General features: G+C 36.0%; 1 protein-coding gene and 1 pseudogene across 9 annotated transcripts in view; both read left to right on the forward strand.

Annotated features, from left to right (window-relative positions):
• Reps1 (RALBP1 associated Eps domain containing 1) overlaps positions 1–27,932 on the forward strand; it is a 42,813-nt gene that overhangs the window by 14,041 nt on the left and 840 nt on the right. For 2 of the 9 annotated variants that reach the window (XM_010626592.3, XM_033763265.1), the window contains exons 9-19: positions 4,863–4,984; positions 7,858–7,938; positions 14,896–14,983; positions 15,638–15,739; positions 17,790–17,862; positions 19,539–19,657; positions 20,602–20,684; positions 22,274–22,459; positions 23,620–23,715; positions 25,216–25,364; positions 26,061–26,166. In XM_010626592.3, the coding sequence (XP_010624894.3) occupies positions 4,863–4,984; positions 7,858–7,938; positions 14,896–14,983; positions 15,638–15,739; positions 17,790–17,862; positions 19,539–19,657; positions 20,602–20,684; positions 22,274–22,459; positions 23,620–23,715; positions 25,216–25,364; positions 26,061–26,166 (1,205 nt within the window). The remainder of the gene's footprint in view (positions 1–4,862; positions 4,985–7,857; positions 7,939–14,895; positions 14,984–15,637; positions 15,740–17,789; positions 17,863–19,538; positions 19,658–20,601; positions 20,685–22,273; positions 22,460–23,619; positions 23,716–25,215; positions 25,365–26,060; positions 26,167–27,932) is intronic. The other 7 variants (XM_019207802.2, XM_010626593.3, XM_010626595.3 and 4 more) reach the window with 7 other exon arrangements.
• Positions 736–2,728, forward strand: LOC104863908 (annotated as a pseudogene).

The following is a 27,932-nucleotide window of genomic DNA, read 5'->3' on the forward strand; positions in this document are numbered from 1 at the left end:
ACCATTTTGTTGCACAGTTTTAGCTGTGATTTTGGAGCTGAGATTTAATAAAACTGAGTTTTATTTCATTATAAATTTTTTCAGTGAGATCACCATGCGTAATTATTTTATTATAGCAGAATTTTTAATTTGTGTGTGTGAAGATGAATACAATGACTGTCAGTATAGTTAGTTGTCAGTGCATTGATTATTGCTGATGATCTAACTACTTTTGCCCAGCATCATATTTGCACTACCAGTGCCAGTGTCAACATGGAAAAAACTCAGTATTATTGTAAGAATAATTTAGACTTTTCAGACCCCTACGAGAGTCTTGAAGATTCCCCAGAAAGAGTCCGTGGTCCAGTTTGAGAACTGCTATTACAGGAAAATAACTGTTGGAATCATAAAGTATAATTACTAGGATGAATAGCATTTCCTTTTTCACCCTCAAGAGGCTGGACATACCGTAGTTCATTATTATGGTGAATTGGAGAGGTTCTCAGAATCAATCCCAAATTCTAATAGATAGCCTGAACTTGAGAACTGAGATCTAAAAGCCAACCAGAGCCCCAGATTGACCAAAGATGATTTTTAAAGTAATGGGGTCTGACTAAATTGGTTCTCAAACAAGCCTTCTTATAATTAATACTATTTTTTTGTTTTGTTTTTTTTTTGGTACCAGGGATCGAACTCGGGTCCTTGCTCTTGCAAGGCAGGCCACCCAACCACTGAACTAAATCCCTGGCCCTAATTAATACTATTTTAATTCTTTTCATTTCCTTAATAGCCTGTTTGAGGGCAGGGAGCTGTTAAAGACACTTCTTTATTCCCTGTCTTCCTCGCAGACTATCATTTTGGGTAAACTCAAAATGACACTGTCGTCCTTTTCTTATTAACTTCCTTTCCTGTCATTCAGGGAGGACAAAGGCCTATAATGTTTATTCCCTCGGAAACCCCAAACCATCCAACAAAGAATTTCCTGCTACTATTGGTTGTAATTTTCCAGTAGTTCTCTAAGAACTTTGCATTTAAAGGTCTTCATATAACAGTACCTGAAGCCTTCCCACTTCTAGTGGTTCTACACTACCCTGACTTTTTTTATTGCCAAGATAATAGGGCTAAGAAAGATAGAAACAGTCCTGATCTTACAGGAGAAAGGTGGTACTGGCTGTGCCATGTACCGTCCCAGCCCAGCGCATGCCTCCCACCCTGCTCTGGCTCCCACTTGCTCCATGTCTTTGAGCTGCACACTAGCTGGAGCGCCTATCAAGAGCACCGGTCCCATCTGTGCCTCAGCTCTGGCTTTCCAGCCACAGCCTCTCGCCCTCCTTCCCCCACTCTCCCTTCTGCTCCTGTCCCACCAAGGGAGCCTGGATATGAAGCAGGCAAGCTTCAGAAAGGGTTTGGAAAATGAAGGTGCTGTTCTTGGATCATGCTCTTAACACCCACCAGCCCTTGTGAGGAGGTGATCAAAAATTTCAGCCCCGAGGTCATTCAGCTGTGCACCTGGGACAGTGATGAATCTCATGACAGCATAGCAGAAATGGAGGAACTTCTGAACCACCTGTCATCAAAATAAACAGTATTACATGTGACTCATTGAAGATTTCATGGGAAGTGGATTCCAAATCAAAGGACCATACCATATACTGTTTACCAAGAATCCATAATGAATTTGAAGACAAGGATGTTCCAACAAGATTGGGGCACAATACAAGCTGTTCCCTTGCCTGTGACTGTGTGAGGACACTGGTTTTTAAGCCCAAGAACTGAATATACTGCCTTAAAACAAGTTGATGGTGATTATATCTGAATGCAGATATAATTCTGTGGTTACACAATTTTGCACAGTAGACTATTCACAAGTTCATCTAAAATAATTGTTGGAGAATGTGAAAGTGATTGCATGACATATGCTTAAATTTTTTCCCTTTCTATCATAACAAGCACAAAGCATATTTTGACTGTATTCAAGAGCACAATGAGAATGCTCTGTAGCCTTCTGTCAAAGAGAGTGGTAGCCATGGCTCACCTGTCAGTGGAAAATTAGAAGGCATTCTCTTCAGCTGCAGTATTGAATTCAATACTGGGAAGCCACCCTAGAATTCACTTATGGAGGACAAAGGTTTGAAATTGCAGCAGAAAAACTTTTAAACCCTCATACTAACTTGTAATTGGGACTGTTACTGTATGTACACTGTTTATTGTTATGTGATTCCTACTGTTGCTTATATAGGATCTCTAGGAAATGAATTTTGTAAGCAGTGCCTTCCTCAACTACATTCAGAAGACAATAAATTTGACTTGTATCATGCCAAAAGTATTATTTTAGAAGTCATTTATTCTGACCCTCTGGATATTTCTTTGGCACCGTGGCAGAAATCACTGGCTGTGAGCTCGTGAACTTGTGTACTGCAAATGCAAAGAACGATCCTGCTGCAGAACTTACAATATCAGTGTTGGACATTAATACCCACTTTTCTTATTCATACTCAGCCCCATTCTTCCCTTGGGAGCATTGATCCTCTTGTCAGTTTTCATTAGATGTTTTCCACCAAAGCGTGCATGTGCCACCATCATCAAAAGCAAATTACTACTCATGTTTCATTCAGAGCCTATTTCTCACCCTTCCCACTACTTTCAGTGATGAGATTTCCCCATTTCTCCTTCGAGCACTTTATTTGCCTAGATCCTGCAATATTTTTATCCTTTTTTTATGCCAAACAACAAGACAGTTGTCTAGACTGCTGGGGCAAAATACAGATAATGTTTTATAAATGGTATTTAAATATGCATTTATTTTAATGTAATGAACAAATACCAGTACAACTCCAAACTCTATGAAAGTATATAATAGTAGCATTTGTTAATAGTTGAAGCTACAGGGTTATTTATGTTATTTATATTAGCTAACAACTATTGTGTTTCATCATAATATAGAAAAATACTTGTTTTTTGTTGTTTTTGTTTTTGTTTGTTTGTTTTGGTATGGGGATTGAACTCAGGACCTTGTGCTTGCAAGTCAAACACGGCGCCATTGAGCTAATTCCCCCGCCCTGTTGTATATAATATTTAAAATCAGAATGTATAGGTACATTTTAATTGCAGTTGTATACATGTCATGAAGCTATTATCAAATATTTAATTTGTAAATCTTAAGTAGTTGTATTCCTGTTACAAATAGATGGTTCAATTTAACAAATTTGTAAAGGATATTCTCATTAATAAAGTTACAAAATAGGTAAACAGAATTTTAAATTTTAAAATGTGGTGCTGGGCTTTAAATTTGTGATATAATTGTAAGGGTCTAATACAGGATAAGAAAAAGAAAAATCTTTTGAGTCATTTAACAGAATAGGTAGAGGGAAAGTTTTGATAATTTCCCCAACTTAATTGTACCTCAACCAGGTGTGATAGCCTATAATCCCAGCACTTGGGAGGCTAAGACAGGAGGATTGCCAATAGTGTGAGACCAGACTGAACCACTTAGTGAGTTCAAAGCCAACCGGAATTACAGAGCGAGACCTTGTCTAAAAAAAAAAAAAAAAAAAAAAAAAAAAAGTCAATTTTGTATCTAAGAAAATGATAGTAGAGGAGAATGAACTTTAAAAGAAAACAAAAAGAAAAATTTTCAATAAATACATGAGAGTAACCATCTAATTGATCCTATGTTAGGTGCTAAAACGTGAAAGATTTATGACTAATATAAAGGTTAAAAACTACATTGCTAGGTTACATTATAGCTGTCTTTTTAGAAATCTAAAGTATAGTTCTAACATTTAATGGCAGGTATCTTTTCAGTGGAGACACTCAGGTGCTATTTTATTGAATTTGCCCATGGTCAAATAGACAATGACAGATACTGCAATTATACTTTTTATTTAGGTTCTAAACAGAATAGGTACCCTATATTGATTGGGATTATATTCAAAGCCATGTAAAATTGGAAAAATTAGAATGTAAATTTAGTTATCATTAAAGTTCTTTCTATTTTTAAGTCTTAAATATAATTAAAAATAGAAGTTGATACCTTGACATACTTTAAAATCCATTTTGAAATGATAACAGGATTTATGCCTATCTCATTTACCATTGAGCATAATAGTGAAATTTAAAGTTTCAGAGCTATAGTATAAGCTCAGCAGTAGAGTATGTACTTAATATGCACAGAATGCTGGGTTTTATCCCCAACATACACACACAAAAATTTAAGTTTCATTGAATTTGCTTCTTGCTTATGGCTGGGTACAAGATTTATAGAGAAAATGTGAATAAATTAGTACAAATCAGCAGATTTGTGTATACAAGGGAACCAATCAGTATACAGAATCAGTATATACAAGGGAATTTGAGGAAATTTTATTTTATGAAAAACATTTGTGTTTGGAAAAAACTGATTTAAACAAATGTTTATTTACTCTGGGACATCACAAGTCTTGATATACAAATGAACATTCAAATGCTTCAATAGCAAATAATAGGATCTCCAGCTTTTTTTTTTTCTTTTTTTTTTTTTGGTTTTTTTGGTTTTTTGAGACAGGATCTCACGATGTAGTTGAGACTGACCTGGAACTCACTATGTAGCCCAGGCTGGTCTCAAACTCACAGCAGTCCTCCTGCCTCAGCTTCCCTTACAGCCTCCTCCCTAATAGGAGTGTGCCACCGTGCCCACTTCTCCAGGCTTATTTAAACTTTTAAAAAACCCAACTTTTCAAAGTATTCCCAAATACTTAACTTTGGGAACATGAGGAAAAGAGTTCAGACTATGAATTATTGCTTATGGAAATAGTGTTGTTTTTTTTTTTTTTTTTTTTTGTATAAGTAAATATTCCAGTCTAAATATGTCATTAATGGAGAATGTCTCTGTTTTTCACTTGCAGATGTTGGAGATCAGCCAGGTGAGGTAGGTTATTCGGGCTCTCCCGCTGAGGCTCCTCCAAGCAAGTCTCCATCGATGCCATCACTAAACCAGACTTGGCCTGAACTCAATCAGAGCAGCGAGGTTAGCAAAGCTTCCCTTTTCTCTCATTAAAAATTAACCTTTTTAAGGTAAGAAATTTCAAGCAGGGTAATATCAGAATGCATGCATAGTTGAAAGAATATATCAGTATGGCTGTGATAAATATTCTAATTTTATGGCTTTGACGTTTTCAAAGTACATATGCAGTCATTTGGTTTCTATCACTTCTCCCCACTAAAATCTTGTAAGTAGGTAGGGTAGGTTCATGAAGTTAAAATCAAAGAGTGTATGATTTGGTCAAGATCTCATACCTAGGAAGTTAAGATTTTAAAATAGATATTTTGATATCTAGGAAACTGCCATGTCCACAGAGTCACACTGCTATGTCAGTCCTGTAAGCAAAGTGTATGGTAATCCATCTGGGCTCTTCACAAGTTATGTAAGAGAAATGTCATGCGAAAGTATTTTCTGCAACCCATACTATTTATGATTAATTCTATTCAGTATAAAAAAGAATGATTTTACCATTTTAAATATGACCAAGCTCAGTATGCAGAAGAAAAACAGAACAAATGGAGCTGCTCCCTAGTTACTTTGGAAATATTTTATTATAAAAAATAAAATAACTACTCTGATTAGAATAAGGGAAAGAGGACCTGAGGACCCACATCCACTGAGACCCTGTTAAACTTTGGTGCTCAGGAGAACCCAGTTCTTTGGATACCACTGCACTAGCCTCTTGCAGCAGTTTTCTTGGTGAGCAAATTACCTTTTATCGAGATTAAGGAGCATACTGGTTAATTGGGACACTTGGGCAACAACTCACTGACAGTTTGACACTATTTGTTGCTGCTTTGTAAAGGCCTAACTATAATTAAGAGACCTGTGTCTGAAGCATCATAATGGTGTAAACCCATTAGTACATGTTTTTGTTGAGAGAGGGATTAAGCCTTGGGAGACTGCTAGAAAAGATTTATGGAGAAGAAGGTCAGCGTTCATAAAACTGCTATTTGTATAGCATTTAATTTCTGTCATTTGATGAAAGCAATACCATCATTAAAAAAAAAAAAATTCATTACCCAGCATGGTGATGCGTACTTGTAATCCCAGCACTCAGGAGGCTAAGACAGGAGGATCACCATAAGTTCAAGGCCAGCCTGAACTATATAGGGAGACCCTGTCTCAAAAACAAAACAAAAAATTAGTACATTGTTACCAGACTGTAAATAAAGGAACTCAATTCCAAAATCCATGTTCACTCTAAGTGAAATCAAGTATGATCATTCAACACTAGAGATGAAGTCCCTTCTTGGTTCTGATTGCAGCAGTTACATTTTTCTACTTAAATATTTCTATCAAGTTTTATTCTGTAATATTTGGTAAAGGGTCATAAGTTTAATAATTTTTAGGCTATACATGAAAAATCTAATAAAATGCTAATAAAATATTCATTTTAATGATAGCTGTTAAAATATTTAGTAGTTGGGCATGATAGTGCATGTCTGTAATTTAAGTTGAGGCAGGGCAATCACAAGTTTAAACCCAGCCTAGGAGACTTAGCCATTAAGGGAGATCTTGTATCAAAATAAAAAATTTAAAAGTAATTAGGATTTTAAAAATTCCTTCTGAATCCTAGAAGCAATAATTACTGAAGAAGAAACTCACATATTAAGGAATATGGGCTTTCATTCATGAGACACTGAACTCATCAGTATTTCTCTGTATCTCTTCATATTAAAAATAATCTGTAGGAAGTTATTCATGATTGTATTACCCATGTTTTTAGGTAATTTTCAGTTGTGCCCATTTGCTAATATCTGATATCTATGTGTCTTCTCAAATTGAATATCACAGTTTTAAACAGTAAGTTGAACTTTGAAGCATAAAAATGTATTCTTCCCAAACTAGATTATTAAAAGGTTTTTAATAATGGAGTAGTTGTGTCTATGTGTAAGCATTTGTGTGTATAAATTGTATATGTGTAGGTGTTTTTTCTCTCTTTGGAAGACAGCTGATAAATTTTATACAATTTTGATGTAAAAATTCTATGGTACTTTATTACTAAGATCTCCAAAACAAATGGAATTAATTATAATTAATATTGACTTATCATTCCACCTATTTTAAGAGGTATGATTTTTTTGTGTACCTCTTTTAGAAACATAGTATTTCATATACATCTATATATAACACATACTTAGATGCTTGATTTGCTCTCATCATGGCCACATTCTGGTTTTCCTGGCATGGGGTGGGGTGCCTGATTGGCAGTTCTGTGTTGTGGTCTGGCATGGCCCTGTTTGTATTGCTGAGTGCAGGGGTTGACTTGCTACCAGTGACATAAGCTCAAACATATTAATTCCAGAATTCCTTGCATTTTATCTCAATTATATTTTATTAAATATCTATGCATATGTATAAAATACGTGCACGTACACAATAGAATCATTTTTCAGGGGTCGCACTGGCAAGTCTCACTGACTTGCTTTATTTTGATCAAAACTTCGCCAGATTAATGCATTCATGTTTGAATTTAAAAGGATTTGAATTTATTCTTCTAATCAAGACAAACCCCTTTACATTTTTGCTCAGTGGCCATTTGTATCACTTACTTTCTTGTATTTTGAGTTCCCATATTGTGTTTTGTGTTTTGGTTCTGTAAGGCTTTTGAATCTCTTCCATAGAGATTGAAATGTGATTACTGTATTTGAGTGAAATTGTTCCCCTTACATTACAATATGTCCTAGCATTGATAAGTATAAAATGTTTATGGAAAAATAGAAATCACAGAATTTTGTTAGACCTGTGAAACACGACTTGCAGTGCAACCTCTGAATACTTTGCTAAATCTTCTCCAGTGATCTTTTACTCCATCTTTCTCATCGTGCTGACTTGTCTCTCCTCTGTCTGTTCAGCAGTGGGAGACATTTAGTGAACGCTCTTCAAGCTCACAAACTCTGACCCAATTTGATTCTAACATTGCACCAGCTGATCCTGTAAGTCAATCACTTAGCTTGCTTGTTTGAAATTAATTTTATTAACCCAAATTTCCATGCATTATGGTTTTTAGCTGATACGCATGATTCATGTAGTGCTTAGAGGGAAATGTTGGCAGGCTTTTCGATTTTTGTGTGCTTAATGGTGGAAAGAACATTTTTTTACCATTCTTAGAATTTTCTAGTTATCTTGGTTATAGAAAACTGTATGCATTTAAAATCTGGTACATGTGTCTAAAGAAGCATTTTGTGGTGATTTGGTTAATCATGTTGTTGTTTGCTAATTAAGTGTATGTTTTATTAAACATACTACTCCAGTGTAGTGACACTTATGTGAATATTACTTTGTGTTTGCATGTCATAATATGTACTGTGTATGTAAATATTTATGCAATGTCCTTTTTAAAAGCACTTCAGATGACAACTGCTTTTATTTAATTGGTGTGTTAAATTTTATTAGGTTCAAATTTAGCAAAATGAGCTGGGCATGGTGGCACAGGCTTGTAATCCCAGCACTTGGGAGGCCAAGACTGGAAGATTGCTGCTGCAAGTTCTAGGCCAGCCTGAGCTACATAGCAAGATCCTGTCCCCAACCCCCCCCCCAAAAAAGAAAAAAGTTTGGCAAAACAGTACAGTGTATTGGTCTAAGATTCCTCTTGTGCAAAGGTTCCTCTGTCTTGTCTTCCTGTGATTTATTGTGTTCCTTTGAAAATGCTACAAAGTTCATATCTTGATTTAAAAATCTATCTCCATAAACTTAATTTCATATATAGTCTTCCTGTCCTTCAAGTAATTTGGAAACTTCAGAAGTTTCACTGAAAATCATTCTTTGTATTCATCTCTCTCTCCCTCCCTCCCTCCCTGACTCCCTCCCTGACACTCCCCTCTTTATTTTTAAATTGGAGTACATGCTACTTAGCACTTTCCAAAAACGAGAGCAGAAAGGGAAGAAGAGGTATAAGGATTTTTTTTAAGAGTAAGCAAAGTAAAAAGATGCAGAGAAAAATGATACAGGAATTCTATTTAGATGATTTTAACAAAGATATCCAGCTTTTATTAATTAAATGTAAAAGTGGTCTTGTCATTTAATGTGGGTTTTGGAGAAGTGCCATTTAAAGTATCTTTAGCAGTTTAATTAAAGTATCTTTAGCAGTTTAATGTGTTTTAATGTTTTATAATTTTGAACAATGTATCTATTTGAAACATAGAAAATATTGTTACAGTTATTGAACTCAACATATGGGGCAGTTTTAAATGTTTGTTTTATAGACTATTAAATGTTCAGAGACCAGTTAGTATGTAGATCATTTGTGCTTATCTTTTTAACTAAATCTAAGGCATTTATTTGATTTTTAATTTCTGAAAACTTGCAGGAAAAATAAAAAGCCAATCCTTGAAATTTTTGCTGCTTATCAGCAGCCATAATTAAAATCTCTTGGGAAGTGATAAATTCAGTCAAGTTTATTTAGGCTTTAAGTTTTATTTCTCTATATAGACAATTTTATATAGTATTTTATGTGAAGAAAGGTTTGAGTTAGCAATAAAGAAAATTGGGGCTGGGGGTTTAGCTCAGTGGTTTGGTGGCCTGCCTTTCAAGCACGAGGACCCGAGTTCAATCCCCAGTACCAAAAAAAAAAAAAGAAAATTGTATTCTCTAACCTTTAAAAGACAGTGAAAGTAATCATTTATAGTGTTAGTATACTGTCAGAACAAGGCAGTAATATATATCAAAATCTAGCTGGATATGGTAGCACACACCTATAATCCTAGCCACTTAGAAGGCTGAGGCAGGAGGATCACCAGTTAGCGGGACTTTGTCTCAAAATAAAATTTAAAAGGGTCCTGGGGTATGGCTTAGTGGTAGAACATTCATGAACCCCTGAGTTTAATCCCCAGTATGGGACTCCAGAGGCAAAATAAATTGACTCATAACTGGCAAGGAAATGTTAAAAAATATTTAACTTAGTAGTAATGATACTCTTCTTAGTTCTTAAATAATATGCCAATTTGTGGATGTCAGCTCTAATGTTTAAAATTATGTGGCCCAAGACTTGACTTTGTGAACTCTAATGTAGTAGGACACTCTAGGAAAATAAAGAATGATCAACTAATATTTTAAACTTGAATTTGGACTTAGTAACTTGATCAGTACAGTTGACAAAAATATTTATGTCCTGATATCTAGATATATCATTTTTTATGGTGTCAAACTTAAATCTGAACTGTTTTCCATTCTGACATCTCACTTTAAATTTTTACTTGTGAGAATGCTCTCCTTTCTTAACTGAAATATTGGCCTGTTTATAGATGGTAGCCTGTGACCACAATCCCAGACAATTTGTTGCAAGGCTTATCTAAATAGGGATTATAAATTAAATAATGCATATTCAGATTGTAAGGAAATCATTTAGGAAAAATATTACAGTTCTAATATGAATTTAATATATCTTTCCTTATTGGAAATATTTAATGAAATGCTAAAAAGAAACTAGATTTTTTAGTCAGTCATTTGCTTAATAAAGAAAAGTATCTGTGAAAAGCTTCAAATATTCCGTAGCCGAGACCTCATTACCACATGTGGCCTCACATGCACACAGAAATGGTTTGTTAATATGCTGTCAGAATTCTGATGAAATTGAGACTATCTTGAATTGCTTATCAAATTTTAAGCAGAATCTGGTAGAATCTGTTACTTCTGGAATGAACTTGAACCAGAACACCAGGGTGATTCTAGACTGATGAGAAGTGTAGTGCACTAGTCTTTGTCATTATTGTGCCTCCTCTTTGGTGCTGTAGAATTAAGCAGTTCATCATTTGAAAGAGAATCATTTTCATTGATTCGCTGGTTGTGATAATTATTGATATATAATAGCTAAATAATGCTATAGGTAAAGAAGAGTAGTAACTCAGCCCAGTGAATGTGGAAATGTCTTGACAAAAGGTAACTTTTGTACACTAGAGCCTGAATGAAAGTAGAGATCAGGAAAAGTGAATGAGAGCATTCCAAGCAGAGAAAATACCATGATCAAGGTCATTTCAGTGTGGCGACTATATAGCATATACATATGCATGGGGAAATGTTGGGGGCTGAAGCACATAGTTAAAAGCAGATTGAGAAGATCTTAGAATGCTGGACTAAGGAGCCAAACTTCACCTGTTAGACACTAGGAGCTAGCATAGACTACCAAGATAAGATCAACAGAGAGCTGGAAATGGTGGCACAGGCCTGTAATTCCAGCACTCTGGAGGCTGAGTGAAGAGGATCGCAAATTCAGGTCCAGCCTGGGCAACTTGGGGACTTAGTGAGGCCTTACCTCAAAATAAAAATAATAATAAATAAAAAGATTTGAAGATGTAGCTCATTGTGAAGTCCTTGGGTTCATTCCCCAATACAAAATGGGAGGAGAGCCGGGCGTGGTGGCACACGCCTGTAATCCCAGCACTGGGGAGGCTGGGACAGGAGGGTCGCTGTGAGTTCAAGACCAACCTGGGCTACATTGGGTTCCAGGTCAGTCTCAACTACATAGTGAGACCCTGTCTCAAAAACCCACAACGGAAGGAGGGAGTGAAGAATAGGTAACTGGGAAAGATCATTCAGACTGACTACAGTCTGAATAATTGATTACAACAAGAAAGATCAGAGAAAATAAGTCCCTGAGACTGGAATGGAAAGTAGTCAGGGCTAGATTTAGACAGGAAAAATAAGATGTAAGATACTTAGGAAATACAAATATATTAGCTTAGTATAAGATAGTATTTAATAAAATGCTGAATTATATAATACCAAGTACCTGACTATACGAAGCAAGTATGATATATGTGATAGGAATGGATTTCCTAAGGGCTTTCAGTAATTAGAGCAGGTACAAGAAAGTGGGTATAATCTGCAAACCAAAGGTTTTTTGTTTCAAAATTTGGGAACACTAGCTTGGAGCTGAGAAAGTGTGACTTTGACACCTTAGCTCATGACTTGGGTTTATACACTTCATGATTCTCATATGGATGCTAAAATGTTTATAAAATGAAAGCTCCCCATCCTGCTACAAATGACAGTCACAAATGCAGATTCTGATATATTAGTCCAAAGTTAAGCCTGGTAATTTGTCAAGCTCATTATGGTATTTACCTGTTCTGCCAGCAGCAGGATCACAACCACCAGGAGTTGTGTGGCACTGGTGTGCTCTACAAAATTAAAGTCTTAAAATATCCCTTATTTTCTTGAAGTAATTATTGTGACTTCACTTTTTCGTACTTCAAGTAAATGAAATGCTGGTTAACATTCCAACCTCTTTAAGCTCTATAAATCTAATTATACACACACCCCAAATGTACATTAGATGAACATTATGAGTTAAAGCATCTCAGTTTTTTTTCCTAGTTTCTTTTGGGTTTAGAATAAGAACTTCTTTTCTCATGAACTTGCTGTAATTCTGATTTTCATTAAGCGTTATTTTTGTTTCTAAGATTTTAAGTATAGAGAGAATCCTTTGACAATATGTACAGTTAGATAAAAATTACATTAACTTGAAAGATAAAACATTTAATATACCTAATAAGTCAAAATATGTGTAGCAAATATATATATACACACATACCAAAATGAAGTAAAAAGAAAAATCATCTTTTTAGACAAGAGTTTAATCTATTTTAATAATTAATATATTAATCAATCAAAGCCAGGCATGTTGGCACACACCTGTAATCCCAGCACTTGGGAAGCTGAGGTGGGAGCATCTCTTCAAGTTCAAGGCCAGTCTGACCCTGTCTCCCCCCAAAAAATATATAAATACATATAATTTATCAGTCAAATAATCTAAATTGGTAATAATTGGGAAGGTACAAATTAACAAATTTAGTCTTATGGCTGTATTGAAAACATTGTGCCTGAGACTGTACTAATTCCTTTCAAGTATATTTGGGAGGAATAAATAAAACAGCTGCTTTCCTAACATCTTATTTATTTATTATTTTTTTGGTTTTTTGAGACAGGGCCTCCCTATGTAGTTGAGACTGATCTGGAACTCACTATGTAGCCCAGGCTGGTCTCAACTCACAACGATCCTCCTGCCTCAGCCTCCCAAGTACTGGGATTACAGGCGTGTGCCACCACGCCTGGCTCTAACATGTATTTAAAAATAAAAACTTGTTTCCGTCTTATCGATAAAGTGGTAAGTGTAAAGGACAAGTCTGTAAAACTTTGAGAAGATATTATGTGAAGATATCTAAGAATTTGGTACTGGAGATTATATATATATTTTTAAAGTATTACAAGTACTAAACTCTTAAAAAATGAGTGGTTGATGGGACTTAATTAGAATTGTATTTCAAGAACATAATTTTTAAAATTCAATAACTATCATGCCTTGAATGAATACAAAATATGTATTTTCAAATTCATATCAGTTAGAAAAAAAAGCAACAGGATAGAAAATATAAGAGATACCCACAAATAGCAAGAAATATATAAAGTGACATTCAAAATCAACAGTACAACTGCAGTGAGAAAATATACATACTAGATGAACAAAGACTGTCTTGACAGTATTTTTTAAATGTAAATAAAGTCATTCATAAAGCCATGTTTTTATAGCTGAATATAACTTTTAACAGTATCTTTAGTGTATTGTTGTAACCATTTTTAAAGAGCCACTCGTTTTTGTATGGGGGGGTCTAAACTTTGATCCATCTGTAATATCGCTATTTATAATTTTAAAGTTTTAGGGCAAATACTAATTGAGTTTTATTGGTTAAATACATGAGCTGTTCTCAGATTCTCACTGATAAAGGTGCAAAAGAAATTACTTTGGATGATTTTGTCGAGATTTTAGCTGTAAAAGAACTTGTTATAAATTGTTTGAATTTAGAGATGATGAAAGTAAGCAAGCACTGGAGGCCTGTCAAATAGGAAACCTTATGCAGGAACATGACTTTCTCTTCCAGGGACTTGGTGTTAACACTGTTACCACCAAAACGGTGGTTATAAACTTACCCCTTATGTTAAGTATCTGAAGTTTGGCTTTTAACTTAGCACCTAACAAAGAATGACCTGATTGCTTTTAGGAAGAGCCTAGCTCCTTAGGGGAGTAGTTCTCAGCTGGTCTTTTTCTGTGAAGCCACATGCCTGGCTGGATTCTAGACCCTCCACCAGCCAGGGGTCTCAGAAACCCAGGGCCAGGCCTCCCTTGACCCAGGGAACCTTTCTGTTTCTTCTCTGTCTGTGCTGGCACCATTTGGCTTCGTCTTCTCTTCCTTGTCATGGCTCTTTGATTCTTTACAAAAGCTTATATTACCAATACCTTTACTTCTCTAAAGTTTCTACCAATGAAATTTAGAAATATCAGATGTATTACAGTCCAGAAGTGGTGTAAGAAAAGTGTGAGCATGTTAGAATGAGACTCTTAGTTGTTCCTCTCAAAAATTTGATTCCTTTGTGGAAATTTTATGCTGAATTTTGGGATAATCACATTTAAACAGTTTCAACTGTAAAAAATAGTATGTACTTGTTTCTACTATTGCAATAAAACAGGCATCTCGTTATCTTTGCTTTACATATGAGGGAGAAATTCACATTTTCTTGAGTAGTTTAGTGAAAATGAGTTTTCAGGCTTGGATTTTCATGAAATAGTTCACTTAAACCTCAGAAGGTTAATATTTGTATAATTACATTTCACCATTTCACAGTTAGCTTTTGAATAGTGTCTCAAAATGTGTTTCTAAAAGCATTTTTCACACAAATCTTCAATCAAAATACACTTTTTGTAAAATAAATGAGATATTTAGCACATATAGTGAACTAGATTTTTTAGTAAAGTTCTTTAGCTTTTAATTTTAATAGTTGCCTTAGTGTGAATGAGAAAATCTTATCTACCAGTTTTTATACCTTTGTGTTGATTCTTTCATGATAATTAGGTTGACATTTTTTAATACAAATTTTGTATTTATCCCATTTGTCTGTAGGACACTGCTATTGTTCATCCAGTTCCCATTCGTATGACCCCAAGCAAGATCCACATGCAGGAAATGGAACTTAAAAGAACTAGCAGTGGTAAGAAAGCAATTGCTGGGATATATATAAAACGCATAAGTAATTAGCATTTTCTTTGATAGCTGCTTATTTTTTTAACCTAGTGCTTCCTACAGTTGTAGCTGTATACACAGATGTTTGTATTTCAGTTACTTACTGATTTTAAATTAAAAGTGTTTAAGGCATTTGAAAATAAGATAGTTCTAATACTGTGGATTTTTATGGTCATTTTATGAATTTATATTTAAAGTATGTTCAGCCTTTAACTGAAGAGGTACGTGTTAAAATAAATTTTTCCTTTGTATAAATTTTGTAAACTGTTTTTTGAATTTCTCCTTATATTTGACTAAATGTTTTAGTTACGGTTTCTGAGAGGTAGATTTATCTTCCAGGTAATCAGCATCATAAATTATTCCATAGTCCATGTATGTACCAAGCAGTTGTGCTACATAAATTAACAAAGTGAACATACATATAAACTTCATTATGAAGTATCTTTATTATGGCAGATAATAAAATTCTATATAAATAGATTCACATTTGTTTTTATTAAAATACTATTTTATCTTTAATCTCATAGATTTACTTGCCATGTCACTGGAATATGTAAGTGAACTTTTTAGGAATTTACAAATTCAAATACCTGTGTCTTGTGTTTTTACTATTCCCTACCAGATCATACTAATCCCACTAGCCCATTACTTGTGAAACCATCTGACCTTTCAGAAGAAAATAAGATAAATTCAACAGTGAAATTTGCTTCGGGAAATACTGTAGGTAAGTGAACGACAGCATCACATCTTCCATTTAAAGTTTAGGCCTAGAATTAAGAGTCTGAATAACTAAGGTTTATAGCTGATTGTCTTCGCTGACTAAGTAGAAGATAGTCAATTCCTTTAAACACCCCACCCCATAAATCATCATTGCCTCTGGTTTAAGGCATGCAGTCTGCCTTTCCTCCCAGTTTGGTCCCTTGGCTCTTCCCCATGAGCTTTTATTCTTCTTCCTTTCTCACAAAACATTGTGGATATATTCATGTATTCAGCCAGTATTATTTAGATGTTGTGTGCCGTGTTCTTTTCTAGGCACTGAGGATTTAGCAGTGAACAGAACAAAAAAATCTTTGCCTAAATCGTTTATATTCTGTAAACAAAAAGCAAAAAACATTAGAAGGGGGAAAAGAGTACCATTTAAGATACAGTGAACCAAAAAGGCCTTACGGAAAGATAGGAGTGGAGGGAATTCAGCTACTTGAATGGAGAAGGGACCAAGGCACAGGAAGCAACAGATATAAAGCCCTAAGGCAGAAAACTTGCTTCTACTGGAACAGCAAGTAGAGGTAGCAGGGGGTCAGCTAGCAACAAGAAGTAGTATGACTTTGACATTTTTACTGAGTGAGAATGAAAAGCCATTAGAAGATTTTGAACGAAGTAACACGATCTGTCTGACCTTCCTTTTGAACAGAATCATTCTGGTAGTTCTAATGATAACAGTCCAAAATAAGGCAAGAGTGGAAAGAGGAAAACAGTTTAGGTGATGGTCACAATAATCCAGGCAAGAAAGGATCATGGCTTGATCTAGAGTATAGAAGTATTAAAAAGTGGTCACATTTGGGGCTGTATCTTATACATTTCATAGGAAAAGACCACAAGGTTTGCTTTTCCTTTGTGGAATAAGACAAGAGAGAAGAGTCAAGGGGGGTTCCTGGAGGTTTTGCCCCTGTAGCTGAGAGGCGACGAAGGCTGTGTTAATAAACACCATAATGGGTATGTGGGGAAAGAATACAGTTTCAGTCTTGGACATTGAAAATGTGAGGTGCCTATTAGACAATCTAAGCAGAAATACGTTCAGTTTAGCATCACTCTTCTACCAGCTAAATAATTTTGTGATTTGACAAGAAAAAGGAAAAAGACACATAGTGAAACGAAAGTAAACCAAATTATTCCCTTCAGTTCATAATTCTTGAAAGTGCATATAAGTATTTCTTCAGATTGTCCCTGAAGTTTCTATTTTAAAAATCTTTTTAGTCTGTCATAACTGTTAGGCAACTTCTAGGATTTCCTGCTGTTTCCTAAGACTTTGAGGAAATTAAAAATGATGTTTCCTCTAGAAGAAAATCAGGGACCTCTGGCAAATTTCATAAATTTTATTATTGTCTAAGCATACTTTATTCCATGTCAGGTTTTTATAATTTGAAAATGAGTTTTCTTAAAATTACTTCTCATTTGTTTTACAAAGTGATTTTTTCCCATTACAAAGCAATTCACTTATTGTAGAAAGGTAATAAACAAAAATAAGAAAACAATTATTCATACTCTCAATATTCCACAAATAAATTATGTAGAAAACAATACAAATGAGTATGTGTGTGTATAATGCAAGTTGTACAACCCTGTTATGAAAATACAAAATCTGAAGTTCTTCAAGAGTCTCAAACGTTTACGCACTGATAAGACTTCATGGTAGGAAATTTCATACTTGGTCTTATATGATGGATCAGTCAGAACAAGTGATTTCTATGTTTAGACTTGGGTCACATCCTCAGGGTATCCCATTATGAATACACAAACATTTCAAAATCTGAAGTAATTTAAAACCTATTATTAAATATAATACTTTTACATGATAACTTATTCTGTCTGCTGTTTAAGTATGCATGATTTGATTAATTTTTTACAGCTAGCAACACTGATGCAAATTGTTAGCCTATTAATAATCTTCAAGTATCTCTGATTTGAAATAGTATATTACTTATATTTGTTTGGGGTAGATAGAGCAAAAAGTGAAGAAATGATTATTATTAAATAGGACATATCCCATTTATCAGCAGATGGTTACAGTAGTTCAGACTCTTTTACTTCTGACCCAGAGCAGATCGGGAGCAATGTAACTCGTCAAAGGTCAGTATTTCTGTCAATAAAAGGTGTGTTAAAATATCCTGATGCATTTTATAATTAAAATTATTTGGAACCAAGCACAAATTATTTTGTTCTCTGTAGGACTGTTAGGTTACCTGTTAATTATGTAAAAGACAAGTAATTTTGGTTCTTTCCAACTCAAATAAAAAGACAAACGGAGCTCTGATTTTTTTTCATGTATTTTATGGAAGGTCAAAAAAAAAGCTGATAATTTCATGGCAGTAGAAGTTCAACATAGTTCTTTTTGTAACTAAACATTGAGAACAGTCTGTTTCAATAAAAATGTATAGACGTATGGCAAGTACCAGAACTCTGTATGTTGAATCACCATCCAGAAGAAAGCTCAGTGGTGAGCTGCCTGCCCCCCTGAAGTTCTGCGCTACATAACTCTGAGGTACAAACAAAAAGTGTGGGATAGGGCAGAGGATGGCAAGAATCTATCCCCATGGTCTTTCCCATCCACTAAAAGCTGTTCACAAGACAGAAGCATCTTTCTCTCCTCACTTTTTCACACGGGAAGTATCCTTTTGCCACATGACTGGAGGATGCAGAGAGAGAGACTAGTGATACAGAATTTCCAGAGAGCTTATGGAGTCAGAAAGCTGCTTGTTTCCCTTCTGCTTCTGCATGTGTTTCCTAGAGGTCTTGGTCATCATGGATTTTGTGCTTGTTATCCTTGTGTGTGAAAAGCATATTGCCACAGTCTGCAAAAAAACGGCTCAGAGTGTGGAAGCCTTTGTTAGCAAAAAATCAGTCTCTAGGCCAGGTTGAGCTCGAGTGTGGTCAGTCTCCTCTCAGATTAGGATGGCTTTTGGTTACAACCAATGGGCTCCTCAGGTAGATTAGTTAGATTCTATCTTGGCTCACCAAGTTCCAAACTTTAAGAAGCTGAAAGGTAACCCATATTTGAAAGTACAATTTCTCTTTTGAAAAAGTTTTTCAGATTAATATTACCTTTAATGAAATGGAAATGCATTATTCTAAGTTTGTAGTCTTATCGTATTGACAAACTGTTCACAAATTTTGAAGTCTTGTTTAAGATATAATTTTATAAAAACAATTATTTGCCATATTAAATAACTACTTTTGCCAGTGTGGTGGTGCACCCAGCTACTCAGGAGAATGAGCCAGGAAGATCACAAGTTTAGTGCCAGCCTGGACAGCTTAATAAGACATTGTCTCAAAATACAAAAGGACTGGGAGCCAGGTGTGGCGGTACTAGACTTCTAGCACTCTGGGAGGCTGAGGCAGGAGAATTTTAAGTTTGAGCCCAGCCTGGGCAACTTAGACCCATCTCAAAATAAGAAATAAGGGGCTGGGGATATACCTCAGTGCAAAAGCCCTGAGCTTAGTCCTGCGCTACAGAAAGGGGCAGGGGAGGGATGGTGGCTTGGGATGTAGTTCCTTAGTAGATTGCATCCTTTGGAGCCCCTGGGTTTAATCCCCAGTACCAAGAAAACACACACGACACATGTTTAGGACACAGCATAAGTAGTACTTATTGTAAATAAGTAGTATTTATTGTAGTACTTGAATTGGATAGGTACTACTTCTGAAAACAAGATAGTAAGGCCCTTTGCTGCTTAGCCAAGTTGGAGTGCTTCAAATAAAATCCCAATATAAGTAGCATGACCAATTGTGATGGCTGGATTTTGCAGGTCTCATTCTGGAACATCGCCTGATAACATTGCACCACCACCACCCCCTCCAAGGCCACAGCCCTCTCATTCTAGATCGTCCTCCTTAGATATGAATCGGACCTTTACAGTCACCACAGGTAGGGCAAGGGAACCATAATATACATTATCATTTTATTTTAAAGTTAATCCAAGGCACAGCATTTTATTTCCATTTCTCTTAATAGGTCTTCATTTTTTATATTTATCTAAAGAAAAATATGAATTAAAGATACCAAATGAGTGGGGAATTTTTTTTTAAATGGCAGATAAAGTTAGGATCAAGATTAGGGTGAGTGCAAGTAACAAATGATAAAGATGGGAATCTGAGAAATGCCACAGGAAACTTACTGTAGTTTGTCTAATGAAGAAAAGAATCATAACTGCTGGATTTCATTGTTTATACAACTAGCCAAGTAGTTACTACATTGATTGAAATAGAAAAGCTAGGAAAGAGGGTGATGATAGTTTCAGTCATTTTGGAATGACAAGTTTGGAATGGTGAGGAAAAGTGTAAATATTCAACAGGCCACTGGACATTTGGACTTAGAAAGATTTATGTATTTGAAAATCATTTACATAGAAATGGCAGAATGAAATGTTAGGTATGAGGACAAGTTTGGAAGTCTTCATATCTGATAGTGAAGGAACAAAGAAAAATATGGGGTGGTGTGAGATGGGAAGCAAAATTATATACTATCATAGAATTAGGCAGGAGCTTGTCAGGATCCCACATGTGACAGAGGTGATAGGAGAAGCAAAACCTGGGGAGAGGCCATGAGATTTCCACTGTGGCATATATAAGCCATTTTCTAAATAGCCACCTTCAAACACTTACCAAGCATTCTTAGAAATGTTAATTTAGAAATGTTAATCTAGGGCTGGGGATTTAGCTCAGTGGTTCTGCTGCCTGCCTCGCAAGTGCAAAGTCTTGAGTTCAATTGCCAGTACCAGAAAGAAAAGAAAGAAATGTTTATCTGGTAGTCACAGTCATTCAGCCCATTTCTTCTGTTAGCAAAGTGATTATGTATTTACTAAAAAGAAGGCTTGCATATTCACACAGGACAACAACAGGCTGGAGTTGTTGCCCATCCTCCTGCAGTGCCTCCAAGACCACAGCCCTCACAGGTAATCCATGCAGGTACTCAATTACCACAGGTCGGGTATTACAGCCTTGTGATCAGTTCAATTCTTACCTGTCTAGTTCTAGTTCACAGTTATTTGGAAGATCAGGAATCACCTAATTTTTATCCTTAATGAGCATTTACTTTAGTTAAGCTGAAAATTCTCATTAAGGATTTCATTATGAGAAGAGTTGTCTTTTGAAAGAACATTAAAAATAAAGCAAATGGGGGCAGCCCACTTTCTGGGTGTCCCTTCCTGTCCCTCTTGTCAGGACCTGTCTCTCCCTCAATAAATATTCCTCTTTAAATAAATAAATAAAATAGGGTCAGGGATTTAGCTCAGTGGTTCTGCCGCCTGCCTCACAAGCACAGGGTCCCAAGTTCAATCCCCTTTACCTAAATAAATAAATAAAATGATAATGTCCTGGCAACGGAGGGTTTAGTGGAAAGAAGGATGGATTAGGAGATGGGAGATGTTAGGGCTTTAGTAGTGACCCACAGAGTGACCCTAGGACCCTTTCCAGATATGCTACCACATCAGAGAAGGAAGGGGTACATGACTTCTGTTTTCTGCATCCCTTGCAGGTCAGAATTGAAGTGCTAGGAAAGTCAAGGGTCACATTGTAAAGGTGTAAGTAAAATGAAGTCAGACTTGAGTAGGGACTTGAAAGGTAGAGTGCTAATTCCTGGGGAGAGAGCCTTCCAGACGGAAGGGATGGCATCCAGAAAGGCACAGAGGTGTGCAGGAGCCTAGCAGATTCTTCAGGGGAAGACAGGTTAATTCATACAACTGGAGTAGACGTGGGATGATGGGAAGTGAAACTGGAGAGCAGCAGAAAGCAGAGCATCTTATACCCAGAAGGATAGAATTGTTTCTTTGGGGAGCTAGAGAATTTTAAAAGGTTCTGACTTATTTCTGTAGTGTTCTTTACTTCTTTTGTCATGAAACTTCTTATCTCTATATTAATTCCTTATTTATCTCTTGATATTGCACTGGACTGTCAGTTTTATGAGAGGATGAGCCTTTTTTAAATTTTTTCACTGTTGTGTTTATAAATGCCTGGCACAAAGTAGATACTCAAGATTTCAGCAGCATTGGTCTTTCAGAGGAGTGGAGTCCATACGGAAGACAGCTGGGCCTGGCATGTTGGGAGAATAGTCAGAGCAGTGGTTTTTATGCTTTAAAAATAACCACCTTTTAAAGAAACATAATGAAGCATTGTTAAAAATAACTTTTTAAAAGGACAAACTATTGTGCAGCTGCCCAATTTAGATGCACTTAGAGAACTGGGGCAGGAGCAGACCCTCCCGTCTTCCATTGTACTTTGTTTGCAATAAAATATTTGGAAAAGTGTCTTTTCTGTTGGAACTTTAGCATCTTCATTTTTGAAGCATATTAGCTTTTTACATAAATGTTTATATTATATGAAAAGCTAGTATGCTTCAAAAATGAAGTATACTTTCCTAAATTTAAAGATAATAGAATTCATCTGTAATAGATTTCATTATATTTTTAAAGGGGGAGAAAAAAAAAGACTATTCTGACATTGAAAAGCCAATAAATTTGTGTTCCTCTGTTCTAAACTTGTCCAGGCTCCTGGTCCTGTTGCTCATCGCCCAGTGGATGCTGATGGCCTGATGACTCACACTAGTACCTCACCTCAGCAGATACCAGAACAACCAAATTTTGCAGATTTCAGCCAGTTTGAAGTACTTGCTGCATCAAATGTAAATGAAGAACAAGACGATGAAGCCGAGAAACATGCAGAGGTCTTGCCGGTCAGTTGTCAAGGGTTTATCGCTAATCTGTAGCAGTCTCTTTCCACGTGCTCTAAATCTTGCTCATAACCAAAAATTCTTAAAGCCCAGTACCCAGGGAGGGGAATATCAGAGCAGGAATGTCAGTGAACTGTGTACTGCTTCGTCTTTTGGAAGACTTATATACCTTGGGTGAGAGCTTTATTCAGCTTCACTGGTTACCAGTCCCTGCTGGTTGCAATATAATGTTTACTAAAAATTAAAATCTGGGTCAGTGCCAGGGATTTAGCTCAGAGGTTCGGTGGCCTGCCTTGCAAGCGCAAGGACCCGAATTCAATCCCCAGTACCAGAAAAAAAAAAACAAACAAAAAATCTGGGTCAAGCAGGCATGATGTGAAAAGACAGTACCTTATCCTGGATGAAACCCTGCTTTGAGGGTTTAATGCTGAGTGTTAATTGTGTGATTTGATGAGGATTTTCATGGGAGAAGAAGCTATGGCTACAATCAGTTCATGTAAGTTGCTTTAGTTGGGAATACTTGCATACTGCACAGTGCCAAATAGAATCTTTGCAGTGTTCCAAGAGACCGTGATAGTCCTCCTGGCAAGGAATGTCTCTAGGAATATCTGACCTACATCTCTGCACATAAATGTGCATTTGGAGGGATCAGAGGAATTCTGAGTTCTCTGCACTCATTGTTTCAACCCATGTTCCAAAATTCATATTTAATTGACAGGCATAATTTAAACTTTCATATAGATTTGAAAATTTCCTACTTCTTCAAATGTGTAACTTTTTGTCTGGTCCATAAGAGGAAAGGACTGCACCTAGAAAAACAAGGGTGGGCCTGAGAGCAGGGGTACTGGGAGTGGTGGCCATGCCCACCGTACAGATGGGCCCACTGTAGCCACGGCCGCCTCCCAGCAGCCACCTGGAGTGCGGTGTGGTGTGGCATTTTCACTGGCCCTTCCCTCCTCTGCCAGACCCGTTAGCTTCCTCTTCTCTCATTACTAGAGAAAGGGCATTTAACAAGGGCTTTTCAAGTTCTTCCTCATCCTCATTTCAGAGTTATAGTCACAATTAATATTTTCTTAGTGTTTTACTCTGATTTGCTGTGTATTCTGTCTTTATTCATAGCTATGTATCATATATAGTTAACAGTGATAATATATTCATCACAGGTTGAAAAAGCTTCTGATTCTGCAAGTTCTCTCCGAGTTGCCAAAGCAGATAGTAAAACTGAAGAAAAGACAGCTGCTAGTGTTCCTGCCAATGTGGTATGCAGAAAAGTCTTTTATATATGGATAATTGGGTACATGAAAAGTTATATGAGATAATTTTTAGAAATAACGTGAACTAGAAATCATCTAAGCCATCCCCTTGCATTTAAAAGTAATAGATTCCATCTGTCTCAGAATGTGGTTGCCTGTTGAATAGAGATGATATTCTGTCATTGAGGCTAGTGTGTACCACCTAGTATTAATATTTATGTGGTATTGTCTACTTTCTTGACACTTAAGTTTTACTGTGTTAATAGTTTGGGGGTTCTTTATATTTGTTTGTTTTTTCTTTTGGTGGTGCTAGAGATTGAACCCAGAACCTTCAAAGTGAGTTACATCCCCCCCCTCCGCTTTTTGACAGAATCTTACTGAATTGCTAAATCACCCATGCTGAGCTTGAATTTGTGATCCTTCTGCCTCAGGCTTCCGGGATGCTGGGATTTATAGGCATGTTCCACCCCACCATATCCAGTTGTGTGTTTTTTTTTGTTTTGTTTTGTTTTTAGTAGTAGTGAATGTTATTTTTTCAACTCAAGGCAATAGCGTTTCACTAAAGCGATAACAGTTGGCTCTGTTTTTATTTCTTTATAGGTGCAATCAGGTTATGATAAATACTGAAATACCCTACCGTGTTTAATTCCATTGGAGACAGATTCATAATCTCTAACAAAATGTTCACTCATTTTCAAAAATCCTAAGTTCTATGCATTTTAGTGGCATTTAAGAATTGCCAAGCTTGGGCTAGGGATTTGGCTCAGTACTTCCGTCTCCTGCCTCGCAAGGGCCCAAGTTTGATCCCCAGTACCAAAAAAAAAAGAAAGAAAAGAATTGCCAAGCTTCCCATGACTTTATAATAAGTTATTTCACACTGGGTGTGGTGGTGCATGCCTATAATCCCAGCGCTCTCAGAGGCTGAGGAAGGAGGATTTCTGTGGTTTTGAGGCCAACCTCAACTACATAGCAAGACTCTGTCTCAAACACCCAAAAAGTAATAATGATGATGTTATTTCCTTAAGATGATATATTTTAAGGCAAGGGATTTAGCTCAGTGATTCCGCCACCTGCCTTGCATGCACAAGGTCCCCAGTTTGATCCCCAGTACCAAAAAAAAGATGATAAATTTTAGCCTTTTTGAGTAGGAATTCTTATGATGATAATGGATGCATCTTTCTGGAGGCTTCCATTTATTGAGCAGGTATATATTGAACATACATTTATGATAAGACTGACTTTTGCAGTCTTGTCAGATTCAGACTCCAAGGACTTCATGTTACTCTTTGTAAGTACTTGTTTTATAGGTATGTTTGATTATGATGTCAACAGAAAAGCCTCTTTTCCTATTGTACTTTAAGTTAGCTGTTGTACAGATTGTTTTAAGAGTAGGATATGCAGCTTTTAATCCTTATAAGAGCAAATGGCTTAAAGCAGTGGGGGCAAAGTGCTAACTATAAATATCTTCAAGAAATGTTCATGATTAATGCAATTCTTGTCTTCTAGAGCAAAGGCACAGCACCTCTTGCTCCACCACCTAAACCTGTCCGAAGAAGACTAAAATCAGAAGATGAGTTGAGGCCAGATGTTGATGAACATACACAAAAGACAGGTGTCTTAGCTGCTGTTCTTGCATCACAGCCTTCTATTCCTAGGTAATCAGAGTTACACCTAAACACATTTAGTTACTAGGTACAAAAAGAACAATGAGCAATACCAGACTGAAAGATACTAGTGATCAGACTAGTTTTTAGTTGAGCATAGTTTCTTAGAGAGCTTTCTCATTTCTGAGTAGGTAGAATATGCCTCCCACTTTTTTCCGCTTCAACTCCAATTCCATTTCAACACCCTGTTGTAAGGAGAAGCAGGAGTTTTTAAAAGTTAATAGTGTAGAATTATACTGATATTTTAATTATGGTTGTCTTAGACCAGGGTTTGGCAGACTAAGGCTCCTGGGCAAAATGTCCTAGTTTTGTGTGGGCCATGAGTTAAGAATGGCTTTTACATTTTAGTAAAAAGAGAAGAAAAATGGAATATGCAACTGAAACTGTGGCCTGCAAAGCCTAAAATATTTATTTGGCTGCTTACAGAAAAAATTCGCCACTGCCTGCTCTAGATTTTTAACTTAAAAGCCAGATGTCTAATAGTAATTAGCACAATAACAACATTAAACTTGAGCCTCATAAGCTTAGGTACCTTTGGTTGGCCATTGCAGAAGAGCAGGTGAGGTTGAGCTGTGCTAATAAGGGAAGAGATGCTCCCTGTCCTCTGTGCTTAGAATTAAATCAGGGAAAAATGAAGAGATTTAAAAGAAAGAAAGGTTATACTTTTTGCCCCTTTTGTCTTTTCAGATCTGTTGGGAAAGACAAAAAAGCTATTCAGGCATCAATTAGACGTAATAAGGAGACCAACACAGTGTTGGCCAGATTGAATAGTGAACTGCAGCAACAATTAAAGGTAATGCTTTCTTTATCTTTGGAGAGTTTGTGGGCATGGAGTTTCTGAGAGTTGCGGGGAAAGTTTGAGTCATCCAGCAATTCTTACACTATGTAAAAACTTTTCTCAAAGCAAGAGAAATGTGTTTCTATAATGATTAGATGAGCCATTGTTTTTTATTTTTTTAGTTCCAAAGGGAAGTTTTCAAACTCAATTCTGATATACACTCCCTTATCTTACATATGTAAAAGGTCATCATCATTCCTACAATGTTTTAACTTTCATAAAGAAACTTAAATGTGATCTCCATAGCAACAAGATTTAATGCATGACTCTTTACAGTCTGTGTAATTCATGGATAATTTGTTGTCAGTTGATCCTTTTCTCAAAGACAATCCAGAGTCTATTAAAGGAACTTAAAATCTAAAGAAGATAAGGGCTGTGGACAATTTAGATCATCTTACATGAGGAAAAAGGAAAGAAAAGCCTTACATAACAATAGTATTTTTGTACCAGTGTATTCCACCATCTGAAAATTGAGAAGAATGATTTTCTCACTGTTAACCATGATTTATTTAAGTCCTTATGAATAAAAATTATACCCAGAATCACTTTTGGCTCATTCATGTTATTTGTACCCATATCTTAGAAACCATTGGTTCTATGACTTTAGATAATCTGGGGTCACATAAAATGCATGTTGTGCTTTTAGTAGGTCTGGGGTGAGACCTGAGAATTCTACATTTCTGATAAGCTTCCAGATGGTAAACTTGGTACTATACTACTGTTGGCCTCATTTGTATAACAGGGTTGTAAACCACAAAGTTGAGAAAAACATCCATAAAAATATGAAATGAAAGCATTTATTCCCATAACATCATGTTTATAACTGTGATTTGTGATTCATCATACTCTTCTAGAATTATTATCTATTATACATGTGCCTGTGTCCTACTAAACTGAACTCTTTGAGGGTAAATTATAATCATTTTGTTTAGGATAGCCATGTAATGTATTGCCTGAACCAAGATTCTTTTCAGTGAAAAGAAGGAAGGTTATATTAATATTTATACCAAGAAAGTGTAAACTGGAACTGTCCTAGATAAATTATGGCCATGCTGTCTCATTCTCCAAAACCTTGTATATATTAGGCACTTGATAAATGTTTCTTGAATAAAAGATATTCTTGTAGAACTCTTTGACTACAACAGAAAACACTTGTAGTTGTTAGGTGATTATGAATTTGACCCATTATAAAGGAAGATTATGAAATTTAAGGACAGGGTTGCCTAGTACTGTACTTTTAGGATGGCAATTTTGTTAATGCTTTTTTTTTTTTTTTAAGAATTAGGGAACACCATAGAAGTAAGTATATAAAAACTGTTTTGAAAGTCACTTTTCCTATTGCCTCAAGAACAGAAAATAGAAATAAAAATAGGAAGAGGTTACTCGGGTTAAAACGAGATACTATCAGTATGAAAAAAGAAAAGTAAGTAAATTGTGGCTATCTGAAAAGACTCCTCAAAATCAACAGTAATTAAAAAATTCTGATTACACCCAGGTGTGGTAGTGTACACCCATATTTCCAGTTACTTGTGAAATTGAGGCACAAGGATACCAAGATCAAGGCTAGCAGGCAATTTGAGGAAATCCCTGTCTGAAATAAAAAGGGCTAGAGGTATGGCTCAGTAGCAGACTGCCTGGCATGCACAAGTCTCTGGGCTCAATCCCCACTGAAAAATACACACACACACACACACACACACACACACACACACACACACACA

This window comes from Fukomys damarensis, unplaced genomic scaffold (genome assembly GCF_012274545.1).
Source record: "Fukomys damarensis isolate Sample0158 unplaced genomic scaffold, DMR_v1.0_HiC HiC_scaffold_14, whole genome shotgun sequence".
NCBI classification, from domain to species: domain Eukaryota; kingdom Metazoa; phylum Chordata; class Mammalia; order Rodentia; family Bathyergidae; genus Fukomys; species Fukomys damarensis.